At 38.4% G+C, this 12,800-nt stretch overlaps 1 protein-coding gene across 5 annotated transcripts in view; it reads right to left on the reverse strand.

Annotated features, from left to right (window-relative positions):
* Nucleotides 1–12,800, reverse strand: part of Cad74A (cadherin 74A) — a 373,926-nt gene that overhangs the window by 292,188 nt on the left and 68,938 nt on the right. For all 5 annotated transcript variants that reach the window (XR_012887376.1, XM_075879444.1, XM_075879443.1 and 2 more), the window contains 8 exons: nt 11,773–11,861; nt 10,379–10,471; nt 9,601–9,733; nt 7,228–7,352; nt 5,866–5,897; nt 5,069–5,099; nt 1,900–1,929; nt 700–783 (listed from right to left, as the gene is read on the reverse strand). Coding sequence is in view for 4 of the 5 variants with exons in the window: in XM_075879444.1 (XP_075735559.1) it covers nt 700–783; nt 1,900–1,929; nt 5,069–5,099; nt 5,866–5,897; nt 7,228–7,352; nt 9,601–9,733; nt 10,379–10,471; nt 11,773–11,861 (617 nt within the window). In the remaining variant the exon portion in view is untranslated. The remainder of the gene's footprint in view (nt 1–699; nt 784–1,899; nt 1,930–5,068; nt 5,100–5,865; nt 5,898–7,227; nt 7,353–9,600; nt 9,734–10,378; nt 10,472–11,772; nt 11,862–12,800) is intronic.

The raw sequence follows: 12,800 nt of genomic DNA on the forward strand, positions 1-12,800 counted from the left end.
GAAATACTGTGTTTCATACAAGTTCCAGTAAAAAAAAAAAAACTCACCATCAAGACACTGACACTACTTTCACAGCATTCAGCTCAAGCACATCTACACAGAAAAGCATGACCACGAAATTCTCAGTTGTATAAAATTACTGCAGCTTGGACAATGTACAATGTGTGTTACAGCTAAATTAAATGCCCAGGTGAAGCTGCAAATAGCTGCACTCTTGCATGAGAGGTATTCGCATTAGGCAATGGCATGAACACTGAAAAATGCCTAATCCAGCAACATGCACAGCAGGCAAAAGATATGGCAGTAGAAAATGGCATTGAAACCAATAAAGGTCATCATGGCATCATCACTGCTTTTTGTGCATAAACACCCAAAAGCATAGCCAACAATATCTATAAGCACACATGTGAAAAAAACCATTCACCATTATAGCATTTGTGAATGTGAGTAGACAAAGAAAAGCTAGGTTTTACTTTCAATTAATCACGTCAGAAAATTCACTATATACAGCCTCGATTTTCTATATTTATCCTGAAAATTAAAGCTGCTGAAGATCAGACCATAGAAAAAGCATAGAGCATATTGTGGTTGCTTTGTAGCATATGTGTTGGCCGGTTCTAAATCAATATTCTTCAGATGCAGCATATAATAAGCAGTTAAAACATTGGTAAGGCATACACTGAGACAGAACATTTTCACCTCATGGTTGGGTAGCTTCTGAATGACATAGCATCCAGTGCAGGAGCCCGATTGGATTCCTGCCATTCATATATACGTTGATGGCTGTAAAGAAGAAAAAAATAAAGTAAGCAAATAGCATGTATTTTTTTTTTCCCAGAGGAACAGCATTTGAATGGCAGTTAGAAATACTTTTAGGCAAGATAAGGACATCCAAATATTCTCTCACAGCATTTCACTATCCCAGGAGATATATGTAGACTATTTTAAAACTGAAACAGAGCTTCTATCACAAAGTGAACGTTTTCACATTTTTTCACTCACAAAACTCGGACTTAGCATGTGAACCAGACTCTAATTTTTGTGGCAGTCTACAAAAAATTCGATACTACTGAGAATGTGTACCAATTTAGGCACGTATATGAATAGACCACGCGTTTTTTGAAATAATCACGTGCATTTCAAGCGCAATGTACAATGTGTTTTTTCTTTTCTTTTTTAAAGTAAAAATGGCGAAATGCTGACAGGCTCTTGCAAGATGGCCACACAAGATCTTCACAGATGATTCATCTCTACTGAGCTTGGACTCACCAGTTCAGATTTGACATGTTGGGAAAACCCAACAACAGGCCAGAAAACGTTGAGCAAGCAAGCTATGAATCCCTATAACTATATTTAAATAAATATATAGCTGTTTCAAAAGCACTCTTGAAGAAAAAGTTTCCAGACAAAATGTTTGAAACAAGTTTAGTAATGTAAAGAATGCAAGTGAGGTAAGCTTGCTGTCATAACCACCCACAACATTTATCTGTTACATGCAGATGCCATTATTACCAGTACCTTCGGGAGGCATCAGCTTGCATTAAAACCTCAATGTAAAATCACTTCCCTCCTCACTATTTTACCTTTATTTATTTAAAACTTTTCTAAGCAGAGAATTTGATCTCCACGCAATTGTCAACTCTCGGAAATAGTCCTCACACATTGCAAGCCCAGAGTGATCACTACAATGTTCATTAGAGTATCTTAGTGAATGGTGAGACAAATGATCAAGACAAAGTAGAGTGCATAAAGCTTCCCCGACATTTATGCGTGTACATGATCAAGCCGACCATAACCACATGGAGACGATTTCTCATTCACAACAGCCTGACCTGTCCAGGTGTTATTTATAAAAAAACACTGCTACTATTGGTATATATATTTTTATAGTTAACATACCTTGGAAGAGATATCATGGACACTGCTGGACTGAAAAGCAACAAAAGTAACCATCAGTTTGCAGTCACAATCCTGTAATGTGGAAGAACTACAGTCTATATTTGACCTAAAACAGGTGTGATATGTCTTTCATTGAGCTCCAACTCTACAACTGGTGCTCAATGCTATTTTATGACATTGCAAACTCTGTCTAGAAATCAAATGGCATAATAATAAATTATCCATTTATTGTGCTTTAATGCAGTTTCATGGCATTGTGAACTCTTGTGTAAATATCTATCGGCTTAAAGGGGTGGTGCCATCAAGTTTCGAGACTAAAACAAGCCTCTTGTGGGTTTCCTTTGTATGCTAGGACACTTCACATGAACAATCGGACACATCAAATGTTTACACCACATTTTATTCATCTTCAAAGTGTACCTAAATGCTAATTCTCCCGACCAAAGCCCATTGCAAGTGCGTCCATAACTGTGGTAGCTCTGTAGGAAGGGCGACGAAAGTAGCAGTGACGTCATACCAGACCTGTAGCGAATGTAGGCGTGCGCAGGTTTCCCCTTCACGGCAAATGAAAGTTTATTGCAGCACACCCCCTCCTTATTATGCCAATGTGTGAAGCTGTGTTTGCACACCTCACCCCTTTGGTGACTAAGGGAGTGGCTGCCCCCTTACCGCCCTCTTGTGTGCACACCTATTGTAGTGAGGTGAGTCACCTTCGGTAACCTCCGCTGCGTACGTACAGGGCTTGGCAAAGCGTCGCGGCTGCTAAACGCTCGTTTTGTAGGTGCTTGTGCGGCACGCGTGTGCGTGAAAGCCAGCGAGGGCAGACGATAATCAGCACGAAATGTGTCACAGCCTTGTGTGGCCACGTGACCAAGCCACACTTCCATGTCACAGCCCAATTCGGCGCCCAGAAACTGAAACCGAAAACTGTCCACATAGAAAAGATGACATCAATTTATTTTGCGAGAATAAATTAATCTTGGTGCGTGTATCACGCTTTCTGAAGCTATAAAAAACGATTGCAGCAAAGAACGCGTAAGCCTCAGAAATGGTGACACCAGCCGTTTAATAGATTTTCTATGTATTGTGATCTATATTGGTGCATTCTGCAGTGAAGAAAAAGTTTCACTAGAACACAAATATAATTCCCCGCACATTTTGCATATTTATTTCTCAAAACTGTCCCGATACAGACAATATTCAATGAACAAGCATGATCAGCGCACTTGCTTGGGAATTCAATTCTGCAATTGCAACTCGAACCCAAGTGTAGTGTTTATATTACGAGATACCTGCCACAAAAATGAGGTGCTACAAAAAAATTTAAATTCTAGCTGTGCTATCTTTATTAACCCTTCATGTCTTCCTTGAAACACCTAGGTATAATAAATGCAACGATTTACCATTTAATAAGTGTCATAATAATCTATCACATCATTCCTAAAATTGTGTGTTGCATAGCATAAGCGATAGACACCATAAAACATAGGTACACATGTTTCATAGCGAGAATGTAAAAAGTAATAGTCCTGCTCTTGGGGCTGTGACTTTTTACACTGGCTTAACAGGTATAGATCTAATACTTCATACTCCACCAAGTAAAACAAATTGAACTGAAATAGCCAGCACTATCACAAATACAGATGTAAACAAGCACGCACAACCTCCAAGATTTTAAATTTCTGTTCTTTTCAGGCATGGTCATTTTAAATTGTTTCTGTAACAATTTACGCAAGCCTACTCCTATGTGCAAATTAATTCTCACAACAGGCCACTGCATTACCTTCAAGAGCTGAACTTAAATATTCTCTGATAAAATTTTTAGCTAATTCCTATCATGAACTTCTTCAGCGACATAATGTATGTGTTCTCTTACAGTGCCATGATATTCCAAGCACCCCTACTATAGCGATAAATAATCCAACAAGGCTTGGAGTGCGAATCCTTGCTCGATCACTAATCAAAATTCAAGGTTTGGTGGAAGAGCCGTTAAAAATAAAGAATGTGCCATGAGCTTGTAAAGAAATGCTCTGTTGAATGCGTAAGCATTCGCTGTTTTTATCTGCCCTTGTTGGGCGAATAAAAAGTGAATGAAATAGTGAAAATGACGAGAGGAGAAAAGAAAGTGCTTATTTCTAATCTCTTGAAGAAGAGAGGGAGGTGCTTGCTCGAAATTTTACAGCTCACTCAAACCTCATTACTATATAATAAAGTTGCATGTTACATGAAAATATGTTTGTTATAAAAAAAATTCGTTATGAATGTATATTTTGTTATATTTGGGTTCATAATATCGAGGTTTTATTGTACTATCAAATGCTGACCTCACACATCAAAAGGCCCGTGTAGCTCCAATTTGTAAATAAGCACATCATATGAAGGACAAAGATACAAACAAACAGAAGCCTTATGTTTCTTCATCTACACTTCCTACTGTTCTGGCTAAAAATGTGCAGGGGGTGTTGAAAGAAATGCAAACAGCATGGAGCGATGTTTTCATTATGATACAACCTTGGAGGCAATAAAATGATGCTAGAGTGGTCCTAGAATGTATCATGAATGGCTCTCATAGCTTTTTATTACCATACAGGCTACAACTGCTTGAAGAGAAATGCAAAACAGCACAGAACGTAGATGTCCCCTATTCAAGTATCTCTCCATCGGCCTGATACTCAGGTGATCAAGGTCAGGAGCGAACAAAGTTACAATACTTTCATATGTATAAAAGAACTGTCATGTAAGTGACAGCACATCTCTGAATAAGGCAGCGAAATCTCTTTTTCAGGGCAACCAAATACAAATGATTGTTTGCTTACCACTTTTAGCACGTACAATGCAAAGTAAAACAGTTTTAATGAGTTTTATGACCAAGGTAAGCCAATTCCTGAGAACTTCACTAGGAATAGTGCATTTGACTAATATGTATTTTAACCATGTCCAACAATAATGTGTTTTGTCAAAGGAATGGGGTATATCATTAACACAAGCTCGAGTAAAAGTATGGCACTCAAAAAAATGAATGCTGCAGATTTTTCTTATAAAAGTCACCAGTAATTTAATACTATACGACCTCATGTTGCTGTCCTTCAATTTACTCTGTGTCAAAGTAACCAAGGCATGAATTGTTTCACCACTTTCAGAACTTGTACGACTATTAAAAGAAACTTACGTTTGCTCACAAAGTCGTCTCGGACCACGCTCTGAAAGCAAAAGGAAGATTAGGACAATGTTACAAACATAAAAATATTCAAGCATACTCATACTTCTTGTGCTGCACTTCTACAAAAAAATCTTGCACATGTCTTTTTTTTTCCCAACAGTGTTTTTACAAAATTTTCCGGCAAAAAAAAAAAAGTGAACTCTACTGTCATGAGAACTTATATGTTTGTGGAAGACTTGTTTCAGTTAACAGTTGTACACGATATACAAGCACTATCACTTGAATCAGTGACAGCGTTGGTGTTTCAATGAAAAAGTGCCATGTTTTCTATCACATATGCATGTATGTAATGTCAAGCTTCCAGAACTATAAGCATAATGCTCTGAAGAAAAATGCTTTTATAAAATAAGCCTAATGTACTAACAAGTTTATTTATCAAGTACCTACTTATTGGAGGGCTGTGTTTAATACACAAAAGGTACAAGTTATTAAATGAAAGTGCACCAGTAATGGTTTGAATTTGTCCCTCCCCATCATGCTTCAGTGAGTATTGAAATGTACACACTGCTTGCACACTGCTATTTTCTATTCCCACTTTAAGTGCAAAATTTTGCATTGAAGCTTTAATATTAAAAGATAACATAAATGAAACTATTATGCCTATGGTCAGTCTAATTGAATCTTTTACCACAATTTGTACTTCAGTATTGACTTTGAAATAATCAGAATCATAAAAAGCATTTCAACACAGAATTTAGTGGAAAAGACTTCAATTTAAAAAAAAAAGAAGCAAGAAAGTTTCTTACGTTTAAGTTTTCGCTTGAGATTAGCCTTGTAGCTGCAATGAAACAAAATAAGTAAAATTATTTAAAAGCAAAACCTTAAGCAGTGAAGCTGTAATGCCTATTTTTGCACATAGAAATAATGCAAATATGTAGACATATAAATAAATACCAAGAAACAATGCTACAACTGTACATACAGTGCAGCCCACACTCAAAGACAGCAGCAGAAGTAGGACAATTTTTTTTTCTATCATGAAGGTACATGCTTTTGTAGCAGATGACCTAAAAGCACTGATGGTTTTATATGCTCCAGCATAATGTGTCCCCTATAGGCTTGTGCAAATATTTTAGCACTCTGAATATTCGAATGAATATTACAGTAAGCAAATTCGGTTCAATAGGAATTTATATTATCAAAAATTTTGAAGTACTATTCGAAATGAACAAATAGACGTGCATTAATCCACACGCATAATCTTCTTGTAAAGGTTGTCTCACTGCAGTGGAGCAGTGCTGTATCATGAATACACCTATGCAGGGGAAATCCACACTGCCACGAAGCCCCACTTTAAGGTTAAATGAACATATGACACATGTGTGAGTAGGCCTTCAGTTGCCCGCTCAGAAAAGAAAGTTGTCTTTTTATCTGGTTGATTAGACGAGCTATGAGAATGATTTTATGGTTTTTCTTCGTCTATCCCTTTTGGTTCTTTCTTTTTTGTTCCACTGCATCGGTATATACGGTATGCGTGGTCTGAAGAATAAAGTTTTTGTTGTAAGTCAGCGCTCTGTATGTGTACTTCTTAGTCTGGTCTCTCGTTTTGCACGCTGTTTTTTTTTTTAACTATGCCGTACCAACACGGCCAAGCAACCTCTTTAGCAGCATATTACCCTCACATCGATTCATCATTTTGTAAAGTTAGAGGTTTGTTATATAACTTATATGCACTAAGTATACCAAGTTTTAAAATGCAACGTATTTTTAAGGTTATCACTTGCATTCTACCAAAAGTCTAATCCTGCTACTATTCGAAGTTGCTTCGACTTCCTTTGAACCAATAAGAATGACGTTTGCACATGCCTTGTTTTCATTTTCAAAAACTATTGGGCAGGTTAGTTGGGTCATTTTTCTTTAAAATATGAGATATATACTGTTCGAGTTCGAATCGAAATTACTCGACTAAATCCGTATTCACTTCTAATTCACTTCAGACTTAAAATTTACTATTGGCACGAGCCTTGTCAACTGCCCTCTAATAGGCACCTTCGAATACAATGACCACAATGTGCCAGCTATGTGTTTGACTGCACCCTTTAAAGGTTAGTTCATACTGTACATGCAGCTTCATACAGGCTAAGGTAAGTCATAACTGATTAACTTACCTGGCACGAACAAAGCAAAGTATCACAGTCAAGATGAATCCCATCACAGCTATGAGACAGGCAACGATCAGGACACATATTTCAGTCCACTTCATTTGGTAGGGGTTCCTCCCTGGTGTACATTTCTGAGAACAGAGATGAATGAGAGAAGAACAAGGATGAGTTGTGCAACAGTTATGAAAGCTTAAAGGGCTTTGAAGAAAGGAAGAGAGTTATCACTCATGTGCACTGAACATTAAAGGGCCCCTCATAAGGTGTGGCAATAGCTAATAAATAAGGGAGGCACCTATATGGTGTTGGTGATCAAGCAAGCAAATTATGAAATGGCGAGGTGGTGCAAAAATGCTCAAAATTTCCAACAGAAAAGAATGCACATGCTTCTCGAATAGCTGTGCTTTCAAGTGAGCTTTCAAGCCAAAGTCACACACACACGGAGTGGTTGGAACATCCCTGTTTGACAATGTGGAGTGCACAATGGCACCACTGGAATGAGGTAAAATAGAAACAGAAAAAAAACAAGGTGAGCTTGTTGTGTGAACATGAAACTGTCGTGGGACTCAGCTGTATTATGCCACTTGTGAATGCTAGGCAAGCCCAAGAAGGAGAATGCCTTTGTTGACAGTGACACTCGCCTTCTGGCATCAATCCAACAGGGTGACTTGATTTATCCCGAATTTCCACCAAAACAATTTCAAATTTTATTTTAATAAAGCACTGCTTACAATAAAATGCTCATTCCTGTAAAATGGTGCTTTACAACCCAAACATTTAATGCTGCTTGCTGAGGGGCCTTAAAGGGTCCCTACAACACTTTTCCAAGTAATCGTCAAATGGCTTCATTGAAAGAGCTTATTGCCTCAGGAATCAACTGCTGGAAAAAATTTTAGAATCTGCCTAGTACAAGTAGAATTACAGGAATTTGTTGCGTGCTTTGAGCCCCCCCCCCCCCCCCCCTTTTTTTTTGCCTCTTGTACCAGTGAGCGCGGTGAAAGCTACGCAAGGAGTGACAGATAAGGGAGAAAGAAGATGCATCCCTTAGTGCGTGTTATGACTTTGAGCACTTTTATTTCTTCTTTCGGTTTCTTTGAGCACACGGCTTACTTTCGGTATGAACGTGGGCGCAGGCACATGGCGGCATAACAGGGCAACCACACTGACTATGCAGCTCATGATGCTCAAATCAGCCAATGGTCGTGGACTCCAGGTTTACGGCACGGTCATTTGGATTTATGGCATGATTTGTTGAGACAAGAGGAAATGATTTCTAGTTAAATTTGAATGTTAATAAAAATTACAGGCTGCATGCTGTGGTATACTGTTTGGCTCGCATGTTTTCAGGAGCCTCAACTACTGAACAGCGTTTTCTGACTACGCTAAAAGATTGTTACAGGGCCCCTTCAAGAACAAGACTGACAGTCAGTGATCAGCAGCAACACAGAGGTACCATTTGTGATCCTGTAGCAACAGAAAAGCAGCCATATATAAAATGGCATGCTCTCTCTTTCTTCTTGTCCCAACGATTTTTCCTTTTCTGTAAGTGTTGTGCTTTTCTGAGATTTTTTTTCATAATAATATACTAGTGCGTATTATGTATGTGTGGGTTATTCTAAGCAGTACAAGAAAGGAAGCAGCAAAACATTTATAGTGCTCATCATGAAGGGCTTCCTCAATTTCTCATCTTTTGTTTTTCATGATTACGTGAAAGACTAATGGAGGAGGGAAAAAAAAAGGTAGTGCACACTGATACCCCATTCCAGTCTAGGCTAGTGACTTCTGTAAACGAATAAGGAAGAGATTTAAAGGGTTAATTATTTGTTTAGTTACTACAATTCGAAGCGAACAAGGCAACTTTCTACAGGTGAGAGTTTTCCTCAAGTTTTCCACACTACACATGCAGCACTTTACCAATTAAGTCCCTGCGGTGACCACTATCCCATTCATCAGTTTTAAAGAACTCATTGTCCTAGCATTCTCTGTTCTCTTTGTAGGTTTAACACAGATTTTTTTAAGCAAGCCAGTATAAATGGAGTTATCATACAAGATCAGTGCTTTCTCTCTCCTTTTATCGCTGCAAGCACGCTGGAAGATACATAGGTGGAACGGCAGTGCGGGGACGCACCACCCAAAAGTTACATTGCTGCATGTCATGGCCCTGGTACAGGATGACACCCAGCAGTGATTGAGGTACCCATACAACATGACATGTGGCCTCTGAGGTTGTCCATCAGCAGCTTAATAGCCGAAACTTAATGTCCAGCAACAGAATATCACGACTGCTGAACCATTATAATGGCTAACAAAACAGAATAAGTGCAACTGGTAAGTTGGAATCACTCCATCACCGAGGCAGCTTTAGCTTGTTTTCATGCTCACCTCGATTCCCACAATACTGTAGTTGTGATAGAGTGCCTGAATCTTCTGTGATGCTGACATGTCCAACATTTTAGCGACGACATCAGGGCTCACCACTAGCCCATTTTCAAGAAGTTGGAAGCAGGAGCTGGCACTGAATGGGAGAAAAAAAAAAGATAGAAGTGAACCAATGCAACTCAAATGTATCCAAACAAGCGCCATATGGAAACTTTTCTAAAATATGCATATTGAAGAGTAATTTTCGTTCCTTCTTTCAGGAGTCTCTTAAAAGCATTGTGCCAAGCTTTCATTTCGTGTTCAACCTCTGTTTCAACATGGGCATCCTATAAGTGAAATAACCACAAAGGAAGGAGCCTGTTGGAAATAGCAGATGTATATCATTTCTTTTGATATACCATTTTTTCTAACAGATTTATTCATGCACACCATATGTTCTAACACTACAATAATCCTTTTAGTAAACTTTTTTTCCAAGCAACTGTCTTACTAGGCAGTCCAACAATAAACTTTTCTCTAAGTAAAAGATGAAATTAACTTTACTTGTATAATTTTTGTAGCAAATAGATGAAATGATGGTCAAACTGCAAGTGCCAAGGCAAAAGTTACTAGCGTTCACCTCGTGTATCTGGGATTGTAATTATAATACAGAACTGTGTTGGCAGCACCACCATCGAGGCAAAAGCACAGGAGAGTGACAAATGGGACTTCAACTGAAGAATGACTGAAACTTGTTGGTCTTTTTATGAATATTTCATTTAGGAACTTCAACAACACTAACCTTTCAAAATCAAGGCTTCCATCTTCTCGTGTTGAATATTGAGTGTCATATATGTTGGCAGTCACAGCACTGGCAAGTGCATGATTTAAATCCCTATGAAAAGAGAGATGAAATTGAATTCCACACTATTCTGAAGCAAATAAAGACAGATCTTCCACTGTAAGCTTAAAAATGATAAAATTGTGTGTCCACACAAACAACACTAATGTACAGCACAGTTAAAAAAATATGTATACAATATACTTTGGCCTGCCAAATGCATTGTGAAAATGTTGGCATCACGTTAAGAAGCACAGAGCAATACTCAGCGTGATATATGTCCAACCATGTTGCTGTAGGGCTATCTTATAAAAGCCTACATTTTTATGAGAATTGCAAAGGGAGTAAAAAGAAGAGGAACTGAATTTTCATTGCTTACATTCAGTGCAGCCTAGATACTTAAAATTAATCTGCAGCCATTTCATTCTGACAACTTTAAAATTACTGTCTGTATTGTGTCTAACACAGAAAAACGAGCCCTTAAAATTTCCACTTCTTTCCTTCATTCATATAGCGAGGGTCTCATTTTGGCAGACTTAATGCTTTCAAAAAATATGCTTGGTATTATTGATCAGCTGCCAGCTCGTAATGATATCACGTGCTCACACGTGCTCACGTGCTATCACACCAACAGGCAGAACAAGAGTGTTCCACACTTGCCGTCATAGATACTGGCGGCACTGACTGATGCTCCCTTGTTCAAATGCACATATACACCTCACAAAGTGGACAAGGGTATGGCCGCCATGGTAGACGAGTTATTCGAAGGTTGCAGGTTTGGTCCCTACCCACGGCAAGTTATCTTTTCGTCCACTCTCTTTTCTTCCCATTTACATTACGTTTACTACTAAAAAACATCCCCTATACTTTCTCGGCTGTGTTGTCTATTAGTTCCCATTACCATAACAAAGCTAAGAGGGCTTAACATGTAAGTGCTGATGTACATTCAATGCTTACATCACATACTCTGGCATATAGTTGAAAACAGTATGTTTTTGCCTCCCTTTGGTTATAAAATGTCAATACAGCAATATTAAATTACATTCATTCAAATAGCCTTAGACGGCTGATGTTACCAGTGGCGCCTGTTATCATAAAAAATATGCATGCTAGAACATTCACTCTTAGCTGAGGTCTACAATCCTCAAACAGAGGCATCAGAGTTATTGACAAAAAGAACAAATACTTTGATCTAATTACTGTAACTTGACAGTCTTCACATTATTATTGAAATGCCTAAATAATATGTCTGAGAAAAGATTAACAAGATTGCTCACTTTGTGGAACACACGACATAACTGCATGCTTTACATAAAGCGCTAAAATGAAGCATAGAATTTACAATGTCAACTTACTTTTCAAACTGCGGTACAACTTTTCTGATCTCTTGTGGTTGTTTATAAAAGATAAACTTCATTAGGTCTGAATCATGAAGTATGTGAACCTAGTAGAAGAACAAAGAAGAAAAAGTATTCACTCAAAAAATGAACAAAATCTATTCTTTCTCATATTGAAGAATTTTCCTCAGTTTCTCTGAGTAAACAGATGTGACTAAGGCACTGATATGAACTTAAGTAGTCTACAAAAAGTCCGTAGAAAAAAAAATGAATAAGACCATGAGCGGCATTTGCTTGGTCTGACAGCAAGAACAATCAAATAAAACATAGAATCTGAACAAGGCAACAATATAGGTACATATACATACATAGCAGTGCCTAAAGTGCTTTATGTGCTCGAAGCTATTGTGGCCATGGGAAAATATGTATGCCACCATGCACTAGAGTGGAACTTCTTGTGTATTATGTCACAATCAAAAGGATACTGAACAAGCACTGGAGAAACTAATAAAAACATCGAAATTCTACTTGAGAGATGCCACTGTTCCGATAAACCTAGTTAATTTCTCATATTTTTGAACAGTTGGCTGTATTTTTGGTGGACTGTCAGTGCATGGCGGCTGCCCTTGAGCACAAGCCATGACGTCACATTCTCCCAAGCATGTAGGCTCCCAGGCACATGCAGGGTACATATGTTCCTGTCCGTCTCTTTCTTTTCTCCTTCTCACCTTTCATCCCACTCACCCCCAGCACTGACACTTTACTCGAGCTGGAAGTATTGTTCACTGCTGTAGTTGTTCTGAGAACTTTAGTGGGTTGAAATGAGAGCGACGGCTGGCATTGTTCGAATGCCTGTTTCCAGCGAAGGTAATGTCACCTCCTCTAGTTCAAAGCGCAGCCGCTAGACATGACGGTTTGTAGAAAACTCACTAAATGTATTATTTTTCTCTAGGTCTAGTTTCTGCTCGAAATGAACGTTGTTTCAAAACCCAATTCACCCACCCATGACAAAAGTTTTGTTCAGTATCCCTTTAAGGTTTGTGGAG

The sequence above is a fragment of the Rhipicephalus microplus genome, chromosome X (genome assembly GCF_043290135.1).
Source record: "Rhipicephalus microplus isolate Deutch F79 chromosome X, USDA_Rmic, whole genome shotgun sequence".
NCBI lineage: Eukaryota > Metazoa > Arthropoda > Arachnida > Ixodida > Ixodidae > Rhipicephalus > Rhipicephalus microplus.